Source organism: Prionailurus viverrinus, chromosome C1 (assembly GCF_022837055.1).
Source record: "Prionailurus viverrinus isolate Anna chromosome C1, UM_Priviv_1.0, whole genome shotgun sequence".
NCBI lineage: Eukaryota > Metazoa > Chordata > Mammalia > Carnivora > Felidae > Prionailurus > Prionailurus viverrinus.
The window spans coordinates 210,333,708-210,358,988 of NC_062568.1; the positions used below are offsets into that span (position 1 = coordinate 210,333,708).

Here is a 25,281-nt window from a genome sequence, read left to right on the forward strand (position 1 = left end):
GAGGCCGGGGTGAGGCTAGGACAGTGGGGGGGGGGGTGTGTGTGGATAGAGAAGGGAGGGCAGGAAGAGGGGAGGGAGACACGCAGAGGAGGGGAGACAGGAGAGGAGGAATTTTCCAGCTCATCTGACCCTGGCTCAGGCTGCTCTGGGGCTCCACAAGGGTGGTCCACCCAGTTCCAGGCTTTACTGCTGTCCCTGAGGACTGGGTAGGGCTGCCACTGGCCCTGGTTCCCCCAGCAAGGGCCTCAAACTTGGCATTGGGTTGGGATAGGGCACCCAGCCCAGGCTCTGCTGAGAAGGGGTTTCTGGAGAAGCCCAAAGTCTATTTTTCTTCCGTTCCTAGCATCAGCCTTGCTCCAGAAAGAAAAAGCTAACCCCAGAGCTAGGGCCCTTTCTGGAGGCTCAGCTGGTGGTGGACAGGCTACAATGGGCCCTGGTCAGCAGGGGCTGAGGCTCCATAGGGATGTGAAGGGAACCCAGGCTGGCCCTACCCTGGACCCGGTTATACCCTTGCACGCCTAGTGAGGGACATGAAGCTTTGGATGTCACTAAACATGGTCCCTGCACTGAGTGGCTGGGTGAAGAAGGCGTGCGCGTGCACACGCACGCACACACACACGCACACGAGGCACCACCTCCTGGGCCTTGCAGGAGCCCTGGCATGCAAGAGACTGCCCCACCTCACAGAAGAGAAGCCAGGAATCTTGTTCACCAGCCTAGACCTTAAAAGGATGCCCATGGGGGTCATCAGGAGGGAAAGGGCAGAGCATGATGGGTCACTGGCCTCGTCCCCATAGCCGGGTCGTAGCTGGCCTGGGGCCTCTGGGGTATCTGGCCAGGAAGAGCCCCTGAAGCATCTGAGAAAAGCTAGCTAGCTTGGAGGAACAAGAGATAGGGGTGAGGAGCAGAAGAGAAGCTCAGGATAGAGAAGGGGCAGGACGAAGGTTGGGCCCTGCCTCTTTGAATCCAGTTCTACTTAGAGCTGCCCAGTTAGCACCAGCCCATTAGAAACACCAGCCGCCAGAGCTGGGAGACCTTCCCTGCTGCATGGGACGCGGGCCCAGAGAGGTCACTGAGGTGCGCTGAGATCACACTGAGGCAACCCAGAGCCTCCTCTTAGGGTGAGGTCCTCACTGGGGTAGGGGCTTGCCGCACGAAGAACGAGTCGGAACGGAGGGAGCACCAGGGCGGCAGCAGCAGCTGGGGAACGAGCGATGTCTAGGCTTCCCTCCCCTTCAGGGCCGGCACCGCCCCCACCCCTCAACCCGCCCCTACTCACTGCCAGTGGACGAGGAGGAGCGACGCTGCCCGCAGCCAGGGCCAGCGCCCTCGAAGGGCAGAGGTGGAGCCGGCGGCGGCGAGCTATGGGCCTCCGGCAGGGGCGGCGGCGGCGGCGGGGGCGGCGGGGGCAGCTCCCTGGACGCCTTGGGGTCCGCGGCGCAGCCGTTATGCACGTGGTTCCCGGGGAGCAGCGCCGCCTGCGGGGGAGCGGAGGGGCTGGCGAGTGAGAGGCGGGCGGCCGGGCCGGGTCCCGGGCGGCCGGCGGGCGCGGGCTGGCAGGCACGCACCTCCTCGCTGTGCGCCATGCCCGGGCGTGTGGCCAGCGGCTCCCCGGGACAGCGGCCCAGCTGGCGGTAGTAGTCCCCCGTGCTGGGCTGCTTGCTGAAAGCGCGGGGCTTGCGGCTGGAGTCCTGCCTCCGCAGCCCGTTGTGGCCGTCGCGGGAGCTCAGCTGCGGGAAGACAGCGGCGGAGGGGCTTCAGGCGCTGGTCCCCGGGGCCTCCCACGCCCCGCCCCCCCAGCTCTTCACTTTCCCGGGGCTCATGGCCAGCGGCCGTCGAGGGGTGCAGGCAGCCGGGTTCCCAGGCCCTCCGGTCCTCCGAGCGGGGATGGGGCGAGGGTCCCGGGGAAGGGCAGGCTCGGTCGCCCCCCCAGGGAGGGGTTCTGGGCGCAGGCCAAGGGCCACAAGGGCCCCCAGTGAGGCTAGAAGGGGCGGGACCAGGGGCGGGTTGACCCAGCCCAGTCGCCAGGGGGAGCCGGAGAAGGGGCAGCTCGCAGTTTAAGCCAGCGCGAAGGCCTCTGCCTCACCCCACGCCTGGCTACCCGGCCGTCCTGCGCGTCCCCAAGGCTCTGCCGAACCCTCTCTTTCAGGGACCCCGACCCCGAGGGAGCCCTCTCAGAGCCCTTGTCCTGTTGGGCTCCTGGTTGCCCAAGGCTCTAAGCCGCGCGGTCCCGGGGCTGCTCCTACCTGCGCCAGTGCCGGTGGCCCCCGCTGTGCACCTGGCGGCGGGGGCGGCATGGACCCGACACCTGCGCCACCTGATCCTTCCTCTCGGGTTACAGCCCAGCCCTTGCCCGCCCGCGCCCAAGAGCGCCTATGAGCTCTGTCGCCCTGACATCACCCAGGGCCAGCCAATCCCGCGCCGACCCACTCCCAGCAAGGGGGGATGCCACGGGGGCTCCACCTGCGTCGCCACGACCGGCCGCAGCACCTCGCCTGCCCCGTAAGCCAGATGTGGCCCCGCCCCTGCTCCGCTCTCCCTCCGCTAGGTGTCGAGCACTCCAGCCCTCACCCCCCCCCCCAACTTGTCCCCTCCATACCCCGTGGCCGGAGTGCGGGAGCCACCCGAGCAGTGGAGCCCCGGGTGTTTGGTACCCCCGGGTTCCGGGTCACGCCCCCGCCCTTCCCCTCCCGCATCTGGAAACCATCGACATCCGCGTAAGCGACACCGACACCCGCGCCTAAGCCTCGGGTTTCAGGGGCGGCAAGGCGGGCTCGGATGACAGCGCGGTGGCCCGCCCCATCGCAGCTGCCCCCTGCTAAGCCTAGCCCAGGGAAAAGGACATGGGGCGGCGGGGCCAAAGGCCGAGTCCCTGTGCGGGGGCTGTCGCCTGATCCACCCCCCCACCCCCCGCCCGTGCGTCCCCGCGGTGGCCCCGGACCTCCAAGCCCCACCCGAACCGGCTCTCGTTGCAGGAAACCCGACACCACAGGATTTGTTTTCTGGGCCAGCCCGCCCCTCGGCGCCCCCTGCAGCCCCAAGGCGCGGATGCCGCGACCCTGCTCCCGCGGCGGTCAAGCAACGGCCAGGCCCAGGGGGCGGAGGCGGGGGCGCCAGGCGCAGTGGGCACACAAAGGGCCCTTTGTGGAGCTGCCTGTCGCCTGCGGCCCTGCACGCACACAGCGGGTAGGGGCACGGGACCTCAAGATCCTGGGGCTCAGGGGAGTGGAGGGGGCACAGGCTGTGCTTTGGCCAGAGCCCACACGGCGGGCCAGGAAAGTCCGCCCGCCCTTGGCCCTCTGCAGTCCTCTCCTGGGCCCTCTCCACCTCACAGAGATGAAAGGGGAACCCGACTGACAGCCTGGCCACAGATGGCATGAGGGGAGGGTGGAGTCGCTGTGGAAATTGCCCCTCCCCTCCCCCACCCAGTGGCCTTGTGACCTGGAACACCTGTGGGCAAATTGGTTACTCAGCTTGGCTCTGGAGTGGTTTGCCTTGGGCTTGAGGGAGAACTACAGGTCAGGGCTCCCACAGGACCCTCCGGAGCCTAGACCCCATACTCAGCCACCTGTGGTCTCAGGCTGCCCTCCATGTCCCAGACCAGCGGGCTCTGCCCTGTTGGCCAGCACCCCCGGGGGCCCCCTGGGGGGCTCCCCGACTAGCATTCTCAGCCACCGAGACTAGTCCTCTGGCTCCAGAGCCTCAGCCAGGACCCCAGAGGCCCTGACATCCTGGGCACCTCACACTCAATGTGCCCACACTGGACACAGCCCCCCTCCCCACAGGCTGGCTTCTCCCCCACACGTCGCATCTCAGGACTGGCCCTTCCATCAGCCTGGGCAGTCAAGCCTCAGACTGGGTAGCCAACCTCAGCTTTACCCTCCCTCAGGCCCCACTGAGTGCTGGGTCCCTCTCTCCCTTCCTCCACCCTCCTCCTGGCCCTCACCTTCCCTGCCCCCTCATCTCCCACCTGGAAGACAGCCCCTTGGGAGCCATTCCCCACCTGAGCCTGGGGCTCTGGGCGCAGGTAGGTCTGCGGAGGGGGCAGTCTCTGCCAATTCCGTGACCACCCCACCACGCTGTGCAAGAGGTCGGGGAGGACCCAGCTCCCTGAGAGGCCCGGCTGTCTGATCATATGTTCCTTCACCCATCACCAGTTCCCGAGAGGGTAGTGGCTTCATCTGACTCATCTCCCTGTCCCCAGTGCCCAGCCCTGAGTCCCCCACAGGGCTAGCCAGGAGTTTATACTCTTGAATAGGCCACTGGCCTGGGCCCCCCCCCCCCCCTGCCCTGTGTCCATGAGCCAGGCAGTCTCTTGGCCTCAGCCCAGCGCTGGGAGGCAGGCAGCTGGGAGAAGGTTCACTACCTCCTTCTTGAAGGCCTCCTTCTCCACATGGCGGAGTTTGCTCTTGGTCTGCACATAGATGTCCGCGGCATGTGGCTCCACGGGGGGCTTGGGAGCCGGGTAGCCTGGTGGGGGTGGGGGCAGTTGGGTGCTTGGGGGTGGGGGCGGCGGAGGGAAGCTGGGTGGTGGTGGTGGTGTGGTTCTCCCCATCTTGCCCTGGGGTCGGCCCAGCTCGGGGCTCAGCATGTCCATGTAGCTTTGTATGTCTGCAGCTCTGGAGCTGGCAAGGCCTGGGGAGGGAGGGAAGGCGGGGTGTGGGAGTTTGCAGAGTCCCCAAGACTGAGACCCCCTTCCACCCAGAAGCAACGCGCCAAGGGGTGAGGTGGGCTTAGGGATACGGCTTCTACAGCTCACTGGGAGCCCCAGCAGCGCAGGGCCCAACCGGAGGGTGAAGGTGTAGCTCCTGAGCTCAGACCTGACAGGGCCGGGCGGCAGGAGTCCGCATGGCCATGCCCCAAACTGCAGGGCCACCCCACCATCTCTGCCGCCACCACCTGGCAGCAGGAAGCAGGTATCACAGGTGGATGGCCACCTAGGCTCAGCGTGTGGTCAGCGCGTGAATACCCGCGTGCCCGCCTCTGCCTAACATTTGCGCGTTGGTGTGTGCAGGTGTGCAAGCATCTGCGCATTTCTTTGTATTTACAAATGTGTTTGCATCGGTTTGTGGACGTGGGGTGTGCGTGTGTTAATGTGCACACGTGCCCGGATATGGGGACGGAAGGTTGTGTGTCTGTGCTGTAGTGTAGGTGTGTGCGTGCATCTGCACGGTGTGTATGCGCGTCCCTGTGTGCTGTGCAAACACGTGTGCCCTCTTGAGGGCACACAGGTGTGTGTCACGTCTGGTGAACATCTGTGTGTGTGAGCGAGTGAGTCATCTGGAGGGGGCACGTGGGGTTTGTCCCAGGGAGAGTACATGTGGGTGCACAGGTGTGCTTGCAAGCAGCACACACCAGGACAAGTGTCACCGGCCTCTCACCAGGACCAGCAGCCCTTCCTGGTGACCTGGGCAGCCTCCGGCGTCAGCGGTGGGCAGAGTGGGCCTGGGGCTGGCCCTCAGGGCCCGGTGGTCTGTCCCAGTCTGCGCCCCCTCCTCCCTCCTCCCTCCTCCCGGCCTGGCCCGCTCACCACGTGGGGGGCGCCGGCCCTTGATGCTGGAGTGGCTGGAGGAGCAGGAGTCGTAGTTGGAGAGGGTGCTGGTGGGTGAGCTGAGGTCAAAGTTCAGCGGCTGGACCGACACGGTGGTATCGGGTGAAGACATGCCCGAGTCGGGCTGTTTGGTCTCCAGCTCAGCAGACGGATCCCGGGACAGCACACGGTGCTCCACACTCTGAACAGGAGGGAAGGCAATGAGGTCGACAACGAAGACCGGTGCGCTCGGGCCAGGGTCCTGCTCCGGCATGTCCTTGCTGTGTGACCCGGGCCGAGCCGCTTCCCTTTCTGGGCTCCCACCCCATAATGAGAATGTCTGTTGGGTTCTTCCCAGGCTAAGATTCAAGCCCAGCCCCCTCGCAGCAGGACCCGGGCTTCTTGGGAAACTCCCACCCCAGCCCCTCTTTGCTCAAGGGGGTGGAGACATGGCCGGAAGAGGGGGCCCTGGTCTGGACCCCAAGGGCAAGACTGCCATGGCACCAGCCAGAGGGGTGGGCTCCAGTGTATCTGCGGGGAGGGGCTCAGGAGCTGCAGCTGATGGGAACACCTGGGGCAGGTGGGGTAGGGGAGGCGGGTGGGGCCCCACAACTTGCAGGGAAGACTGATTTCCCATTACCCGGCCAGCAGCCCTGGTCTCTCCCTGCCCTACTGGGGCGAATCCCAATACCAGCCCAGCCTGTCTCCTGATGGGGCCTTTGGAGAAAGGGCAGGGCCTGGGGTGGCCCGACTGAGTCTGGAGGGCAGCCGGGCTCAGGCCACAGGCATGCTGTCCCCACCACTGTCTATGCCCCGCCCATGGGCCTGACCCTCCCATGGGACGGGAGCGGGCTGGGGTGGGGGCTCGCTTACATTGCCCATGCTGGCCTTGCTGCTGGCAAGCCCGCTGGCTGGCTCCGTCTGCTGCCTCCTGCCCAGGCCTGCTCCTCCCTGCCCCGCGCCCCCTCCCCTGCCTGAGAAGTGTCACAGGCCCCCTGGGAGCAGGAGGCAAGCCTCGCACCAGGTAACAGCTCAGCAGCCCTGCTCATTGGCCCTGTAATTAGGGGCTCTGTGGGAGTGTTTGCCTTTTCTGGGCCAGCATTCTGCATGGCTTGGATCTGTCTCTGCTGCAGCTGGGCCTGTCTGGGTGAGGGGGCCGAGGGGCCCACAGCCCACCCAGTTCAGCGGGGCCGGGCCAGGCCCTGCTGCCTCTTCCATGAGCCAAGGGGAAGCATAGGGGCTGGGCTTCTGGTAGGGGGAAGATGAAAATGCTCTTTTCTTGGCCATCAGCAGTGGGCAATGGGGGTGCCCAGTCCTGACCCCACGGATAGCAGAGGTTAAGGGCCCAGGCTCTGCAGCCCGGAACGCTGGCTTCAATTTTCACCTCTCCCACCTACTAGCCAAGTGACTTTGGGCAAGTCACTTATCCTTCCTGTCGGTGGGGATAACAGTATCTCCTGCCCCCATTAAGGTATGAGGAAGATTTTAACAGTTACTGAAGGGCCAGAGTATGGTAGCCAGTACATGCTACACAATGTCAGCTGTTAGTATTAATTTACTGTGGAGGCTGAGATTACGCTAGAAAGTGCTGGCAGGCTGTGTCCCAGAGTGAGGATTCAAGGGATAGTGTTTATTGCTTATTTATTGCTTACTTAGAGACAGAAGGGCTGGGGCTTTGTGCCTCCTCCCACCCCACCCTCCAAACAGAATCGTACCCTCTCTCAGTGGGAAAGAGCCACCTGTGGTGCAGCATCCACAGCATCCACCCCTGTTTGTATACCCTGGTGACAGACCGTTACGCTCTCTGGGCGGCCGTTTTGGGGGGACATTCTTCCTTGGGTCCAGCTGCAGTTTCCGACCGCTGGGCCTAGCTGTGCTCTGGAGTACCCAGTACCAGGGTGCCCCTGTGTGCTTGCAGACAGGGCAGATGGTGCTGTGGGCAAAAGGCCATCCCACCTTCTCCCCCCCAGACCTCATTTCCTAGTCCCTCTTCTGGCCAGGCTGCCCCCTGGAGCTGAAAGGCACCTGGGAGGCCCACCCTCTGTCTTCCCTCCTGTCCCAAAGGCATTACACCAGATGAGGCAGTGCCCTGAACTTGGAACCAACCACACCTGAGCTCAAGTCCCAGTAGGTTACTTCCCAGCTGCACAACCATAATAAAATAATTTAAACAGAAGTTTCGTTATGAAGCAGCCATGAAGTGAGCAAACATACACTGTCGTGGTCGAGAGCAGTGGCTCCAGGCCATGCCTCTCAGACTCCACCACTTAACAGCTGTGTGACCTTGGGTGAGATGGAGACATTAACACCACCCACCTTAGAGGTGGTGGAGAGTTAAATGAGCTACTACTTATGGGCTGTGGGCAGGTGAATGGACTTGACCATTCCCATTGGTATGAAGTGTCTTGCGATTTCTCCAAGCCTTCCTTCTTACCAGGAGGACGCTGGTCCTCTTCCCCTTGACCCTTTTCCTTCGCCCCCTCCCGCCTCAAATGGTCAGTGGCTCTGGGCTGGGAAGGGTAATGGTCTAGGACACTTCCTCATTGTGTGACCTCGGACAAGGGACAAGGGGCTTCATGTCTGCGAACCTCAGCTTCCTCCACGGTAAAGGGGTAACAACACCTACCTCTGGGGGCAGGGAGAGGCGGGGTGCGGGACGAGATTAAGCAGGGGGCAGCGCCAAGGTCGTACCAGGTTCTCCACGGTGCGCAGGTAGCGGGTGCAGTGGCTGTGGCCATTGTAGTCCGAGAGGTCGGCCGCCGTGTATCCGTCACGGTCGCGGACGTCCAGCTCCGCGCCGTTCACTACCAGGATCTGGCAGCACTGCGGGGGTCGAGTACTGAGGACCCCGGTCGCCAGCCCGGACCCCCCGTCCCCGCTCACCGCCCCGCGCCGGGGCAGGGTTGTGCTGAGAGCTCGGCGCCAGCAGAGGGCGCCCGTCCCACCCTCCCCCCCCCCACCCCCCCCCCCCCCCGTCCGCTCCGGCCCCGTGCCCACCTCCAGCTCCCCGTTTTCAGCGGCGTCGTGCAGAGGGGTCCCGCCCCACAGGTCGGCCGTGATCTCGCCGCCGTGCAGCAGGAGCCAGCTGAGCACTTTGGCGTGGCCGCGGCTGGCCGCGAAGTGCATGGCCGTGGCGCCGTCATTGTCCTGCTCCGAGAGGCTCACGTCGGTGCAGCTCACCTGGGCGGGAGGGGGCGGGGGAAAGACGGGCGGGGGCTGGGCGCCGGGCCCCTCCAGGCCCCGCCCCCGTCGGTGCCGGCGGCTGGGCGTGCAGACCCCGCCCTTCCCCGGGCCCCGCCCCGCCCCGGAGCTCACCAGCCACACGATGACCGGGCAGTGGCCCATCTGCGCCGCGGCATGCAGCGGGGTCATGCCGTCTTGGGCTCTCACGTGCGGGTCCGCGCCGCACTCCTGCACCAGGTACTGCGTCACCTCCAGGTGGCCCTCCTGGCACGCCAGGTACAGGGGCGTGGCACCGTTCTTGGTTTGCGCATTCACTCCCCTGCGGAGACACAGCACCCACCTCGGGCTCTCAGCGCCCACCTGCCTCCAGAGCTTCTTAACGCCCCTCGCGCTCTTTTGGGGAGCTCTGGAGGGCGGGGGGCGTGGGTTGGAGGAGGTTTGGTTACCGGGTCGCGCTATACCTGACTCCTTCTGGACTCGGTCCTGTGCCAGCCTCCCTCAGGGGGGCCCCTCTGGCCTGGCCACTCCCCTCCAGCAGCCTCCCTGCTTCCGTGTGCATCTGACCGAGTTAGTCCCTGTCCTCAGTAAATAGCTCAACCTCTTCACCAAGGTCTACAAGGATGTGGCGAGCTGGCCTCTTCTTACCTTTTCAGCCACACTGAACCACTGTCACCGTGAGCCCCCAAGTCCCCAAACCTTCTGTCTTACCTTTATGCCTTTGATCAGGTCCCTCTCTATCTGGAATGCACTTCCTTCCTCCTCCCTAGGACTCAGTCCACATCCCTCCTCAGTGAGGCCTGCCCTGATTTCCCCAGGCAGAGCCTGCCTTTCCTACCTCTGTGCCCTGTACGGCCCTGGGCTCACTCCACGGACTGCCTATCATGCTTGATTGAACGTAACTGATTTTGGCCTCTGCCTCCCCTGGAAGACTTAACTCCCAGAGGGCAGAGTAGTAGGGTTGCCAGGTAAAACACAAGATGCCCTGTTAATTCTGAATTGCGAAACAAGAAATCATCTTCTAGCATAAGTATGTCCCAAACAAAGCATGGGGCATACTTATACTAACACATTATTTGCCATGTATCTAAAGTTAAACTGGATATCCTGTTGTTAATCTGGCAACTGTACAGGAGGCCACCATTCACCAAGCACCTCTGGTGTGCTCTATATTGGTGGGCGGGCTGGACCTCAAGCTGTATGACAAAGCTGTCATCATCAAGACAGTATGGGACCGGCCAAGAACAGACACTCAGATCAATGGAACAGAACAGAGAACCCAGAAATGGACCCACAGACGTATGGCCAACTAATCTTTGACAAAGGAGGAAAGACTATTCAATGGAATAAAAAGTCTCTTCAGCAAGGAAGAGGGAAAACCTGACAGCTACATGCAGCAGAATGAACCTGGACCACCTTCTTACACCATACACAAAAATAAACTCAAAATGGATGAAGGACCTAAATGTACGACAGGAAGCCATCAAAATCCTCGAGGAGACAGCAGGTCAACCTCTTTGACCTTGGCCGCAGCAACTTCTTACTCAACACGATATTGGTGGGCAGGTTCTCATCGAATGCCCCAGCTTAGGTCCTATTGTCATTCCTGTTTTGCATAAGGGCAATTGAGGCTCAGGGGCTTTGACTTGCCAAAGGTCGCATAACTGGTAAATGGCATTGGAGCGTATGTTTGTGATGCAGAGCCTGGTGCATGCAGTAGGCACACGGGGAGTGAAGAGGCCGCTCCCTGTGCTCACTCCTGGGGCTTCCCTGAGGCAGCTTGCGGGTGTCATTGCTCCTCGTGCCCGTTCCCCAGCTGCTGAAGAAGAGTCCTAACCGGGGAACTGGGAGTCAACCCCATGAGGTGGAGTGCTGCCGGGAAACAGGGAAGCTGGCCCTGCCACTGACGGAGTCTGGGTGTGGACAGCCCAGAGCACAGTTACCACAGCTGGGCACTAGGTGGAGCCACAACCCAGGACCAGACACAGGAGCTGTGTGCCCACCGCCCTCCCCAGCGAGTCTCAGAAGCTCCCTAGGGGCTGAGCCCCCCTGTGCTGGGTCAGCCCTCTGTGCCCCAGGAAGTGCAGTTCTTACCTGACTTCACATCTTCCCGCCCATCTGCCTCCCCAATCTATCTGCTGGCGACATCAGTCACACACTCCGCCAGTGTCCGTCCACGCCCTCCCTCCCTCATCCAAGTGCTCGCCCAGCTGTCCGTCAACATGGGCACCAGGCCACCCAGTCCTCTTCTCTCTGCCCTCTCACCCACCCTGTCATGACATGACTTGGTCCCTTTCCCAGCTGACTTCTCCCTGTCCCTAAAACCCTGGTGCCTGTCCACTTCCCGGACCCCTGACCCCAGGCCACCTGCAGCCCCACACTGGGCGCCTCCCTGCTCTCTCCTCACTCCTGGCCCGGGCACCTCCTCCCTAGATACAGAGCTGCCATTTTCTAGGGCTGATGCGGAGTGTGGCACTTCACACATTTGGGGTGGGACAGAGACCATGCCTGGCTGCCCTCCGTGACCCAACCCGTGCCAGGGCAACGGTGCTCACGAGCTGACAGGGCACACGGTGACAGAGACTCACCCACACGCCTCTCCCCAGGAACAGTCTGGCTTGCGGCCACCAGCCTCCACGCCCCAGTGCCATCGTCACCCCCCACACATGCATTCACATACTGATGTGACAGTAACAGCCTGTTTAATATTTCATGACCAACACTCAGTGGCCTGAATTATTCACCCCGTAACCAAGGCACAGTGAGTGCTGGGGTCCTGGGGATCAGAGGCTGAGGGGGCCACCACCCAGGACCCACTGAGGCCTACTCTGGGGAGGTCTGAGGCAATGGCGACACCATGGGGCGCCAGATACGCCAGGAGCCCTGCCCTCCCAGCACCCCCTGCTTGGCAGGTGTCCACCATCCAGGGGTGGCCAGCCAGCCTGGGAAGGTCTGAGAAGGTCTGAGAAGCTGGCACAGGGCAGGACCTCAGCAGGAGGGGGCAGTCCTGCGCACAACCTCCTGCCAGGCCAGTGGCCGACGCTCCCCGCTGGAGTCCCTGGGTCAGAGTAAACACTCAATAAACGTTCCTGCCTACCAGCCTTCCAATTAGCATTTCAGCCTCTCCCGTCCTGGAGCCACAGCCTCCAGCCCAGGAGGCCCCAGCACAATGAGGCAGATATGCTGATGGGCGAGGGTGAGGGCGAGGGCGGGGAAAGGGGGTCCCTGGCCTTGTCACCTTCTACTTCGGCCTGGAGGCAAGAAGGGCGGGGACACCCTCATGCTCACTGGGGGAAATCAGAAAAATATGGAGGAGCACAAGGAGCAAACTTAATTAATTTCCAGTGGAGAGCTGAATATATCATAGTGGCGACGATAATCGATACCAGTGAAAGCAGGTCTGTTTCAGGCACCGTGATGAGCACAGAGCTTTCTCACCACGTCCTCTCAGCGACGGATGGGGGAGGTGCTGGCATTGTTCCCATTTTCCAGATACTGTGCAAAGAAGCCTAGGACCGCTCGATGAGAGACAGGCAGAGAAAGACCTGGGCACAAGAGGGACTTAGGGGGACGCCTGGGTGGCTCAGTCGATTAAGCGTGTGACTTCGGCCCCCCCATCAGGCACGGAGCCTGCTTGGGATTCTCTCTCTCCCCCTCTCTCTGCCCCTCCCCCACTCACACTGTCTCTGTCTTTTTCAAAATAAATAAATAAACTTTAAAAAAAAAAAAAAGAGGAACTTGGGGTTTGAACCGCCCCAAGCTGTGTCAGCATCCTGCCTCTTGTCTCTTTGATCTCAAAGCTGTCTGCAGAGGGGTAGCAATCGCCAGGAAACATGCTTGGAGACCCCTCAGCACAGGCCTGTCACCTGGCATGAGCCTGAAACCGTTGTTATACTTTGGGATCCCTCCTCCCTGTACCTCTGTGGGGACGCGGCTGGGCTGGGGTGTCCGGGCTCAGCCCAACACAGGTCAGGCCAGGCATTGTTTCTGTTGTGGAGGGTCACCCAGAGGACGGGGCTAGGGTCTGGCGGGGGTACTTCTGGCCTCAGGATCCCACCTGCTCCAACCCATCGGGTTCTAGCCAAAGTGACACGAAGGGTAACCACTCCAGTCCTGGCCCCTGCCCTTGGCCCTGGCCTCCAGCCACCACCCTGACTCTGTAGCTCACTAAGGAGGACCCTAGTGGGTTATTAAGCTCCTGAGCCTCAGTTTCCAAATACGGCAAATGGGCATCATAATTGTCCGGCATCTCCTTGCCTCTTATGAGGGAATGGAAGAGGAAGCTTTGGAAGGTTGCACATTTCCTTGGAGGGAAGGCGGCTCTTTGCCTCCTGGTGTGGCAGTCGCATCCTGACCAGCCACCCCCCTCCCCCACCCACTGGGTCTCAACTGTCACTCCCTGTGACCAACCCCAGGGGTTTCCTCATGCTCCTCTGACTTGGCCATTCCCTAGCACGTGCCCCTCCTCCCTCTCCGGAACACCTGCTCCTCCTGGCTTCCTGTACCAGCAGCCGACTCCCACGCCAAGCCTCCTAAGTCTTCTTTGCTGGGCCCTGGCCTTCACCTGACCTCCAAATGTGGGGATGCCCCAGGGCCCCCTTTCTGAACACAGTCTTCCCCCCCCCCCCCGTAAGGTCATCCGCTTCCCAGGGTCAAAGGCCACCTGCACCCCCATGCTGTTCCTCTCTCTAGCTTGGACCTGGAGTCTCTCTATCCGGCCCTCACCTCCGCCCACCGGTCCTTGTGTGCATTGCCCAGGCCTCTGGAACTTTACGTGCCTAGAACAGATCTCTTGCCTTTCTCCCTCAAACCCTCCCCGACCTGCCAACCCCATTTTGGCAAAGGACACCACACTACCCTCCCTTGAGCCCAAGCTCTAGGAGTCTTTGGAGACCCCCAACCCTTGACCTCTTTATACGCCTGAAACTCCCTAGCAACAATCACACGAACCATATTTTTCTCCCTCTTTGGAAAAAAGAGGACATGAGTGAACTGCGACAACACAGAAAAAGTGGAATGCTTGCTGGAAATCTCCGTCCAAGACCGGTGCCGGCTTGCTGTTGCCACTGCTGCGGGCAGCAAGGAGCGACCCGCCCACAGAACCAGATTCAGGTCAAAGAACAGCATTTCTGGTGGCCAACAATTTCTGCTCCAAGGGAGGTCGGGAAGGAGCTGATCCTATGAGGATCAGGGGTAAGGCCGCCTTGGATAAAATCATGGGTCCTTTGGTGGCTCTACGTCTCTTAGCCTCCACTCACGCCTCCTGGCTCATTTGAAAAGATCCCAAATTCGGCTTGATGCAGGGAAGAAATGCAGTGATGATTTCAGGGAGGTTCTAGGACGCTTTACGCCCAATCCATCCGGGCTGAATACCCTTCCCTGCAACTCCCCCAGCCTCCCAGGCCTTCCTTCTGGTCCTCAGCAAAGCCAAACTTGATCCCACCTCAGCACCTGCCTCTGCTGGTTCTTCTCCCTGTGATGCTGCCACGCCAGGTTTCTGCAGGGCCGGCCCTTCTTTTTATCCAGGTCTCTGATGAGCTCTCACCTGCTCTAGGAGGGCTTCCTTGACTCCCTCAATTTATTTCTTGTGTGTGTGTGTGTGTGTGTGTGTGTGTGTGTGTGTGTGTGTGTGTTTTGAGATTTTTGTCTTTAAGTAATCTCTATTCCCAACGTGGGGGCTCAAACTCACAACCGAGATCAAGAGTCACACACTCCACTGACTGAGCCAGCCAGGTGCCCCTTGACCCCTGAATTTAAAGACAACCCCATTGGTTTCTACCAAACTACCCTGTTTTGCTTCATGGCACTGGTCACTGGAGACGTCTTGTGTGCCTATTTGGTTCACTCCAGGGACACATGTCACCAGGCTGCCACATGCCAGGATGGGGCAGCGCCACGCAAAGAGCAGACCCCTGCCGTCAGAGTTTGGTTCCCCTGCAGCTCCCAGATGGCAAGCCAACACACATGCAAATACATTTCTGTGAATGAGGCACGTGCTGTCCACCTGTCCCCTTGTTTGCCCTGGAGCCTCCCGGAAAGTGGGCTCCAAGAAGCTGCGAGGGCTCATGACACCCCAAGCTCTGACGGCGTGCCTAGTTGCTCGTTGTTGAGTAACTGGGGGGGGGGTGAGTGAGACGGGCAGTCAGACGGGGAGCTCTGTGATGTCCCCTCGCACAGGGCCTCAGCTGGTCTGTTTGCCAGGTGGGCCCAGGGACGCCCAGCTCGGAGTGCCATCTGAGGTCACTCAGTGAGCTGCACGCGGGGCCGGACAAGCCCCAGGGCTTCCGGCCTCCTCATGCTTTCGACCAATGTTTAGTGCGCGTCAGGCACTGGGCCTCCAGGATGGGGAAGACGAGGTCCACTCTCCCTGGCTGGGGAGCGGCGGCAAGAGAACGCCCCAAGATGCACAGAACGTAATGTCAGGTGGTTACGAGGGTGCGAGGGAAAATAAAGCAGGCGAGGAATGTGCTGCTGGGCAAGTGACAACCTAAAGGAGGCCGTGGGCAGGCCTTGCGGAGGAGTGGGGGTGGAGGAGAGACTGCAAGTTAGGGAGAGGGTTCCAGGCGGCAGGAACAGCCAGTGCGAGGCTGGAGCGTACCAGCCTGGTGGAGGAGCAGCAAGGAGGCCCGGGAGGTGGAACGGGGTGTGGAGGGGGGAGCGGCTGGCGGTGGGGCGTGTGGGCTGGGCCAGGGTGAGGAGGGCCCCTGGGCCGTTGTGGGCAAATGGCCTTCTCTATCAGTGATCAGGGAGACTGTGGCCAGTCCGGGCATCTGACTTGCATTCCCAAAGGCAGAAGAGCTGGACAGCAAGAGGGCCAGGGTGGGGAGACCTGAGAGATTAGGGACTGGACCAGGAGTGGGAGACAGACCTGGAAAGGGGATGTGGTTTGATCAAGGCCATACAGGGAACCGGGGAACTGGTGGGGCCTCGGCTGCTCAATTAGCCTCTCTGAGACGCCATGTCTGATTCTGTCAACACTGTGTAGCAGGGACATTTGTTTAATTCACTGATGTATCCCTGGCACGTTAAAATATTACCTCGCACGGGGGCCCTGGGTGGCTCAGTCGGTTGAGCATCCAACTCTTGATTTAGGCTTAGGTCATGACCTCATGGTTCATGGGATCGAGCCCTGTGTTGGGCTCCATGCTGAACATGGACTTTGCTTAGGATCCTCTGTCTCTCTCTCTCTCTCTTTCTCCGTCTGCCCCTCTCCTCCACTTGCATTCCCTCTCACTCTAGAAAGAAAGAGAGAGAGGGAGAGAGAGGGAGAGGGAGAGGGGGAAAGGGAGAAAGAAAGAAAGAAAGAAAGAAAGAAAGAGAAAGAAAAAGGAATGAAGGGAGGGAGGAAAGAAGAAAGAAAGAAAGAAAGAAAGAAAGAAAGAAGAAAGAAAGAAAGAAAGAAAGAGGGAGGGAAGGAAGTAAGGAGGGAAGGAGAAAGAGAAAGAAAGAAAGGGAGGGAGGAAGGAAGGAAGGGAGGAAGGGGGAAAGAAGGAAGGAAGGAGAAAGATGAATGAAGAGAGGGGGGAAGGAAGAAAAGAAGAAAGAAAGAAAGAAAGAAAGAAAGAAAGAAAGAAAGAAAAGAAAGGAGGAGAGAAGGGAGGAAGGAGAAAGAGGAATGAAGGGAGGGAGGAAGGAAGGAAGAAAAGAAAAGAAAAGAAAAGAAAAGAAAAGAAAAGAAAAGAAAGAAGGAAGAAAGAAAAAGAAAGAGAAAGAAAGGGAGGGAGGAAGGAAGGAAGGAAGGAAAGAAGAAAGGAAAGAAGGAAGGAAAGGATATTGCCTGGCACAGAGTAGATACTCAATGAACATTAGCTGAATAACTCAATCTGCAGTCAAATGCTCTACCACTGAGCTCAATCTGAATCTCAATCTATCCCTGAATAACTCAATCTGTAAACTGGGCTGCTTACAGAGCTATTGCCTGGGGTGGTTATAAGGCTCAGACTACCGGTGGGGGGGGCGGGGGGCCGGTGCTAGGCACTTAGCACTCAGCAGGTCGGAGCTCATCCGGGTTTATCCTGACCCCTGGCCAGGGCACTTCCAGTCTCTGCCCCGGGGCAGGGGAGGCCTCAGGCAAAGGAGATACTTGCAAGGAGGTGGAATTGATGCAAATCTTTGGACAGACTGACTTTCCAGTTGGCTACGTCTGGCAGAGCACGGGGCCCCAACGGAAGGAAGAGCCCAGAGCCCCGCCACCCTCCACTATTCTCCCCAGCCTCAAAACTCAAGCCCAAGGGTCCGAGCTGAGCCTGGGGCTCCCCTCCAGCTGCATAGACCCCAGGTGAGCAGATGGTTGAGGCCAAGCAAGCACGAGGTAGTTCCTGGGCCCCAGCACCCCGCTGGCAAGGTGGTCAGGAGCTCTGAGGCGATATATTGTCTGCCCCGACTGGTGGCCTGGATAGCTGGTTCCCCTCTACCAACCACTAGTGCTCCTGGCCAGGAGGGTCCGTGCTCCTGGCCATCGCCCTCAGACCCAGTTCCTGCCAGCCTCCATGCTGCCAGCTTAGGAACCCTCCTTCTGCGGGGAGGATCCCCACGGGAAAACAGCCCCAGAGGCCACTGTAGCAATTCCTCCACCTCTGGAAGAATTCGCCCAATGGATTGGGATACCCTGGAGGAGAGGCAGGTGGGCGTGGGGTGTCCCTGCAATCTGAAGCCTTTTCTAACACCCTAAGGTGCAGCCTGGCTCTAGCAAGGCCTCCCCCAAGGCTGTCCAGCCCGCCCGCTTCCCCGCAGCTCGGCACGGCCATGGCCCGCTGCTGCCCACAGCCTCCTTGGGCGGGATCGAGTTTCTCACTGGTAGGTCTGGGAGCCCTTCCTCCCTCACCAACCGCCAGGGAGAGCTGAGCCCTTGTGAATAATTCACTGTGCTTCACAGCAGGCCCCGGAGGCTCAGGAGAGTGAAAAGCGTGGAGTCACAGCCTCCACAGCCAGGCTGCCCGGGTCCCGGGTTAAGCCCTGTGGCTTGGGGGACAGCCTGGGCCTTTGCCCTCTCCATGCCCCGCCTTGGAGAGCAGGAGTCTCTACCCCCGAGATAGGAGTCTAAATGGGCACTGACCTCCAACCCCCAGCAGGCCTCCCAATTCCCAGCCGCCCCCTCCTGCCTGAGGCAAGCACATAAAAGCATTTTCTTATCAGCCAGGTCACACGCTGTGGCGGGAACGGACCCAAGTCCTCTGACCGCCTCTGTGAGATGCGTACAGGCCTCTGAGGGGCTGATGGCTCATCAGCCCAGGCCACCTGGCCTCCGAGTTGGCCCCAGGACCCAATCACAGCCAGCATCTGGCATGGCCTGGGAGGGGTCAGCGTTCCCAAGGCCCGGAGCCCGCGATGGTGCTCCATGGCCCGGCCAGTCTTCCCGAGGCTGGGATCGCAGCCCATGGAGGGCTCCAGCTCATCCCAGGCCCCAGGCTTTTCGGTGAGGAGGGGTTCAGGGGCCAGCCTGGGGCTCCACCCCTACCCCTCCCGCCCACGTTCCTCACCAGCGCTGCCAGGGCTGGGCTTGGAGCCCTCTCTCAGTTTACATCATTTGGGCTAAGTTGGCATTGCCATTAGCCTGGCTTTTGGGGGCCCATTACGTGTGCCGAGGGAGGCTTATGGGTGCAGAAGGGTGGCCACGGCCCACTCGTCCCCTTCTAGGGCCTCAGTGTCCTCTGTGTCACGTGACAGGGTGGAACAGAAGTGTCGGGACCAGGTCCCCCAGGGGTATTGCTGATGGTGCCAGGTGGGGAGCACTCAAGGGTCTCTGGGGCCCTCCCCTAAATCCCAAGGACTCTGATGTGACCCAAGCCTTAGCTTGTCCAGAGCAGAGAATTCATGCCGAAGTGACACCAAGCGGCCTCTGGCAGGGATGGCGGTGGGAAGTCCCGGCCCGTGCACCTGCTGGGCTCCCACCCACCAAACCAGGCCATGCCTGCTTAGCAAGGCGACTGCAGGCTGAGCTGGGGGTCTTAGGACTGCCCAACATCGCTCTGATAGGGCCAGCCTGCCATGGGGCCATGGGGCCGGGCAGCCCTCCTGCCTCCTCTCTGGCAGCCAGCTGTCCTGCAGGCTCCCTCGGGTGTGGAACCAGTGGTAAGGATCGGCCCTCTGACTTCAGGGCTGCTCTCCTCCTGAGACTCGGTCCTCTGTCACTGCTTACACCCCAGGCACCCACTTGGACTGACAAAGGTCACTGATCAGAGCCCCCATTTGTCAGGTCCCTGGGGCCACTGTTGTCCCACTCCCCTGAGACAATCCTCTAGGACCCTTGCTTCCCTCCAGATCCACCTAATACTGGCTCCCTCCCTTCCCCCAGGGACCTCCCAGGACTCCCCTGCTCTGCACTGAGCCCCATTCTTCCTCATGCTCCCACCCCACCTTGGGGAGCTCCCAGCTCACTGCTCAGCAGCTCTCTCAGACCTGCCACTCAGGCTGAGGACCCTGGGAGGATTGGGGGCCCCACCTCCCGTGGTGGTGGGAATGGGCTGAGGGGCCACAGGAAGTGACAGGTTGCTCTGTGGACAGCCTAATCAGGGGGCAGGAGGAGGCTCCTCCTCCTTCTTGAGTAGCGGTCTAGGAAGCTCTCCCATATCTTCACCCCTGCCCCCCACCCCCCATTAGAATAGTCTCGCAAACTGGCACAGGCCAGAGCTCAAGAGAGCCACACGCGTAGGCTCCCTGGAGAGGAGCATGTGACCTTGGCCCACGTGCCCAGCCCCCCAGGGGCAGCTGTGCTGGGGGACACCTGCTTGCAAAGCTCTGGGGCAAGTGGCTGTGGGCGGCCCGCCAGGAAGGGAAACATTGCAGCCTGGGTAGGAGCTGTCTTCGGCCTGGCCCTCTGGCCACTGGAGTGGCCCAGAAGCGGTCACTCCCCTGGAACGCTGGAGGGGCGGATTCCAGGCAGTCCCTGGAGGCCTCGCCCACCCGCAGCACCCAGAAGATGGGCGAGGAGGGTTGTCCTTACTCAGGATAGTGCCCGATGAGGAGCCTCAGGGAGGGGAAGTCTCCTTTGGCGGCAGCATAGTGGATGGCCAGGGCGCCTGTGTCTGTGGTCGCGGTGGCCTCCCCACCGCCATGGCGCAGGAGCCATTCCACCAACTCGGGGTGGCCGAAGCGGGCAGCCAGGTGCAGGACTGTGGCACCAGAATTGTCTCTGTCCTGTGGGAGAAGAGCGCATTAGTCCCGACGCCTTGTCCTGCCCCACATCCCGCCGGCCACAGGGGCCCTTCTGTCCTCGGGCACCTAACCGGCCCCAGTTCATAAGTGGCAGCCATCCGTGCCAGGCTTCCTGAGGCTACAGGTCACGGGTAGGAACTACTTGCATATAGTAGACTTTCAGGACATAGCACTCTCATCCTCCCTGCAGGAGAAACTGTCCCCCAGATGCTCTGGGGACACCTGAAGGAGTGAGCAAGGGTGGCTGGGGCAGGGAGGGTGGGCTGTTGGGGCTCTACCAAGCTAGCATCAGGACTATGGGGGGCAGCCCCTGCATCTAACCCTTGGTCCCTCCCTCTCCCTCTCCCCAAGTGTCACATGAGAAAAGGCCTCCAGCTTGGTGTACCTTCAATACCCTAACATCAGTGCAGAGAACTGCCCCCCCACCGGCACCCCAGCAGACTCCCTGTTCCTGGCCCAGGGAACAGGCTGCGTTCTTGCTCTGTGGAGGAGGAAGCTTCTGGGTACCGGTGGCAGGGCCCGGACAGTCAGCCAACAGTGGTAGGTGTGGGCTCGAGGCAGCCCCTGGGAGGGGCTTGGGTAGGACACCTTCCAGGGCACCCCCGAGGGGGCAGGCTGATGATCATGGCCCGGAAGTACTAAATGTGTCATCCATGAACACCCAGGTGTGTGCGTCTCTGTGGCGGGAGGGGGTTGGCAGGTGCTGCTGATGTTCACCTGGGCTGGAGGAGGAGAATCACAGAGAACCCAGAAGTCTGGACTCAAAGGCCGGCGAGTTTGGGAGCGTGGGCACCGGTTCGAGAACAGCACGAGCTCCCAGCACCAAGCACGTGGGATGATGGAGAAGCGGGCAGGGAAGGGGGTGCGGAAGCAGTGAGAGGTGGGCATGGTTTACTAGGATCAAGGAAGGGAAGCCCCTCTGCCCAGAGAGAGGCCCCGTGGGGCCAGGTGTGGCCAAGGAGGCTTGAGGAAGGTGAATCTCAGAGGCTCTTATAAAAGAGGCACAAGGAAAAGAGGGCACAGAGGGGACAGGGGCCACCACCAGTAAGTCACCAGTCAGCTTCTGGGGGTGGCTGTGGGGCTAGGAAGGAGGCAGGAGGAAGGTGAGGGGGACCAGGCGGCACAGAGGCGGCTGAGCACAACACTGAGAGCCCTCTGTGTGCTGGACCGCCCAGGCAGGGGCTGAAGATTGCTTCAGTCTGTCCCCCTGAGCCCGGACCTCTGCATGGGGAGGGGTGGGGGTGGACAGTAAGGAGAGAACCTGGGCCTATGGGCTCTGGCCTGTCCCCAAGCCTCCAACAGCTGCGTAGGCCCCAGGAGCCTCATGTGCTGCGGCCCGCACCCTAAAGCTGCTTATCTCTCTGGGCTGAGGAGGGCCAGGGATCGAGGTCATCCTCCCCCCACCCCACTTCCGTCCTCAGCACCCAGGCTGGCTGGGGCTCGAGGGAGGGAGACTTGATAAGCCAGGCACAAGGCCACTTGTTCCTCTACCTCCTCTGCAGTGGCCAGGGAGGCTTCCGGCCAAGGCTGGACCCTGGGATGAGGGAGGCGTGCCACCTCCCAAAAGAGTGGGTGTGGACCATGTGCCAGGAAGTCCTGATAACAGAGCCAGCCAGCAGATAAGCAGTCCGTCCATCTCCCAGGAAGGGTAGGAAGGGGGGTCTTGCCATCCTGAAGTGGGGGGGTGGGGTGGGGTCTGGTCATCCTTAGGGCACAACCAGCCAGCTCTGGGCCACCCCTGCCTTCTCTCCTTCTTGCTAAGTGGGAAATCAGTTCTGGGTCCTCTCTCCAGGAGCTTTTCCCCACAACTAGAATATCATCCAAATTCCTAGCCCCGGCCTATGGTGGCTTCTCCCAGCACCCTCCCCTGCCCCCCCCCCCCCCCGCCCCAAACATGCCCTCCTCCTGGCTGTTTCTGCAACAGGATAAGAATGTGTGTGCCCGAGGGCTTTGCACTCCTTGTTCCTTGCACTTAGAACTCTCTGACCGGCACCTGGTCACCTCCTTCTCATCATCCAGGACTCCCTGCAGAGGCCACTCACTCCTAGCCACCTCGCCCACGCAGCTAGCTCCCTGACACCCCACTGCATGGTCCATTGCCCCCATGGACTGACAGTTCCAGGAGATCAGGAGCGTGACTGAATCCCCAAGCCCGGTACCTGCTGGATGCTCTAATGCCAGCAGGAGCGAAATGCAGAGATACACTTAGGGCCCGGAGCTGCCTCCTCCTCCAGCCCAGGAGGGGCCAGGCTTATATCCGCCTGAGGGCCACTGAGTGAGACCAACTAGGTGGGGTCTTGGGGCAGGAAGACTCAGGCTGGGCTGGAGAAGCAACTCGAAGCTGGAAGGGAGGAAGGCGCTGGTGTCCCGGGGTCAGCTAAGGCCCTGGGGAGGCCCCATTTACCACGCCCATCACCCCTCCCCCACACCCTGGCCTTGGGGACACCTGCATCTCTGCCTGGGGTGGCCTGCCGGGGGTGGCACTTTGCCCACCCTCTTCCAGACCTGCTCTCAGGAGACCTGGGCTTCTGATTCCGTGCCCCACCTACACTCCAGGACTCCCCTGGATCAGTGCTTTGCTCTTCTCCCCATCCTCCCCAGCCCTGTCCCAGATTATATACTGGCCCAGGTAAGCCCAATTCCCTCTGGCTCCCCATTACCCAGTGCTCTTCTAGGCAGTGGCCCTGGCTTGCCGGGGCGTCTTCCCGGCGCGCTCTCCATCTGGGGAGCCCATCCCACCCCAAGCCCTCTGGAAGGAGCTCGGGAGCAAGCTCAGTAGGTAGGTGACCAATCTCACCCACCCTGGAGCCAAGGCGGCTCTGGGCCAGAGCTCCCCCCCTGGGGAGGAAACCCCCAGGGCGCCCAGGGAGCCGCGCGGACCCACCTGCACTCCGCAGCCGCCCTGCGAGAGCAGCCACTGCAGGCAGGCGAGGTGGCCGGTGGCGGCGGCGTCGTGGGCCGGCGTGGCTCCGTTGCGCGCGCGGGCCGTGGCGGGCAGGGCGGCCTCCTCCACCAGGAAGCGCAGACAGTGCAGCTTGCCCGCGCGGGCAGCGTGGTGCACCGGCAGCGCGTCCAGCGGGTCCCGCTGCGAGGGTCTCAGCTGGCCGGCGGCGTGCAGGGACCTCAGCACTTCCAGTTCGCCCTGCCGCGCCGCCTGCAGCGCCAGCGCCAGGGCCATGGTGCCGCCCGCGGCGCCGCGACCCGCTCAGCGCGTTCCCCCGGACGCCATGCACCGGTCCTGTCCACGGCGCGGCCGTCGGGGCCCTGCGGCTCCGGGGGGGGGGGGGGGGGGGCGGAGCGGCTGCCGGCCGGGTCTCGGGCCGCACTGCCTCGCCCGCTCCGCTCCGCCTCCGCCGCGCTCTGGGGCTGTGGGGCCCCCCGCGGGCGCCCGGCGTAAAGCTGGGGCCCGCCCCCCGCGCCGCCTCGCCCCGCCTCCGCCGCGCCGCCCCGCGGGCTGGCGACAAAGGCCAGTGCGCCCGGGGACTTCTCTCCTGATTTGGCTCACGTATAAATAGAGACCCCCGGAGGGTGGCCAAACTGGGTTCGAATCTGAGAGCCGTCCAGGCGCTGGCGAACAGAGCCCCCAAACGAATTAATTCATCAACCCAGTGCCCACTACCTGCTGTTCCAAGCGCTGGAGACACAAGCCAGCAAATAATTACCACCATTCCAGAGAGTGACGAGTGTCGCCAGCGCGGAAATATGGGCTTAGAGAGCGAGTTGTAGGGGCTACGTGGGTGGTCAGGGAAAGGTCCGTCTGAAGAGGTACGGTGGGCTGGGTTTTGAATGATAAGAAAGGGCATTCCAGGCAGGGATGGCTGCCAGGGCAAAGATCCTGCAGCAGGAACAGGCCATACGAGTCCTTGGGGGGCTCTGGGTCTGTTTCAAAGTGGGTGCAACAGGTGCTGGGCCCTCCAGGCCCCAAGAAGTGTCCTCAGAGCCTCCTGGAGGCAGAAGAAAGAAGAGGAAGGGGCACGAATGCCCGGTGTACATTCAGGTTTCTGGGTCTGGAGGCTGTGGGCTTAGAGAGTCCCCAGAGACTCTGTCTGGTGTATGTGTCGGGGGGTGGGGGGGGGGGTGGGGGCGGGTGGTCAACAGTGAGCTTGGGGGCCTGGGGCTGCCAAATAGGGAGAAAGGAAAGTAGGAATGCAAGGGCTGGGGGCAGTGGGGAGATCAGCAGAGCAGTCACCTGGGGAGCAGGGCCAGGACACTTCCCTGAGGGCTCAGGAAAGTTCCAGGAGGCAGGGGGCCAGAACACACGTGTGCCAAACCAGCCTGCCTGCATAGCCGGAAGCCTTTCGTGGGAGCTGGAGGGAGGCGTAGCCCCCTGGACAGGAGGACAAGCTGCCAGAAGGCGGAGGCTGCATAGTTGTGGGAGCGCAGTCAGCACGTCTTGTGAAGTTGAAACAGCCTGTGCCCTTCTTTTCCCAGCCCTCACCCCCCCACCCCCTCCCCCTCCTCCACCCCCCGACTGGAGCCCTGTGAGGGTTTGTTTCACCCAGCACCTAGCTAGGACCAGCTCAGGGATGCCCCGAGCTGTAGACATGCCGTAGAATGAACCTGCTTCCAGGAACAGTGGGAGTCCTCATGTGGGACTCTGGGGCTGACACCCGGTGGCGCTGTGCACCATTACCTGCAGGGCTCCGAGGTGCCGCGGGAAACCAGAGCTGCTGGGGCCTGAGTGGCCTGGTGGGTTTCCACCCGTTTCCGAACGGCCAGGACGACCTCACTCCCTCCATGGGACCTGCGACAACTGGGGCCTGGGACCCCTACCCAGTGGTTTGCAGACAAGGGAAGGGAGGGAGGAGTCTTATCCTGGCATCCTCCATGCTTCAGCTGACTCGATGCCCACTAGAGCTGCCTTTCTCTAGCACACCCAGTGGCAGGCACGCCGTGGGGCCTGCAAGTGGCAGGGGGTGCTGTGAAGAGAGAGAGCTAAAACGGCTGGTCTTTGGGGCCCCCCGCCCCGAACCTCCTCCATGACTAAAAATCCCTACCGTTCATGTTCTTCACTCCCAAGGTGGCTCCCCTGGTGCTGGACACCCTCACGTCTCACACGGTTTTGTCATTTGGGGGCCAGATGGGGGTGACGTGCTGTCGCCATGGCAGCAAGGCAGAGGAGACACCCTGAGCCTCTCTCACCGTGGACAGGGACAGCTCCATAAAGGTCGCCTGTGAGCGGCCGTCCTCGCTGGCCATCTCCTCAGACCCCTCTCAGAACACCGCCCAAACTCAGGCTGAGACCCAGGCCTTCCCTGTCCTTTCCGGGCTCCACCAGGTCCCGCCCGACAGCCCCAGGGAGCCCACGCCAACAGGAACACATTTGTGGAAGCCCTTCGGCTTCCCCGGGCACTACGCTAAGCTCCGCCTGCATATGAACTTTAACACAGAGACATTGATAGTTAGAAGGGACGAAT

The 25,281-nt window shown here is 61.6% G+C and overlaps 1 protein-coding gene across 7 annotated transcripts in view; it reads right to left on the reverse strand.

Moving 5' to 3' along the window:
- ESPN (espin) overlaps nucleotides 1-23,207 on the reverse strand; it is a 31,818-nt gene extending 8,611 nt beyond the window's left edge. For 2 of the 7 annotated variants that reach the window (XM_047871655.1, XM_047871654.1), the window contains exons 1-9: nucleotides 22,749-23,207; nucleotides 19,653-19,846; nucleotides 8,846-9,032; nucleotides 8,528-8,746; nucleotides 8,222-8,353; nucleotides 5,531-5,732; nucleotides 4,367-4,635; nucleotides 1,569-1,730; nucleotides 1,280-1,478 (exon numbers count right to left, since the gene is read on the reverse strand). In XM_047871655.1, coding sequence (XP_047727611.1) covers nucleotides 1,280-1,478; nucleotides 1,569-1,730; nucleotides 4,367-4,635; nucleotides 5,531-5,732; nucleotides 8,222-8,353; nucleotides 8,528-8,746; nucleotides 8,846-9,032; nucleotides 19,653-19,846; nucleotides 22,749-23,042 — 1,858 coding nt within the window. In that variant the 5' untranslated portion in view covers nucleotides 23,043-23,207. Of the gene's footprint in view, nucleotides 1-1,279; nucleotides 1,731-4,366; nucleotides 4,636-5,530; nucleotides 5,733-8,221; nucleotides 8,354-8,527; nucleotides 8,747-8,845; nucleotides 9,033-19,652; nucleotides 19,847-22,748 lie in introns of all 7 variants that reach the window. The other 5 variants (XM_047871659.1, XM_047871660.1, XM_047871656.1 and 2 more) reach the window with 5 other exon arrangements.
- Between the last annotated feature and the right edge of the window lie 2,074 nt (nucleotides 23,208-25,281).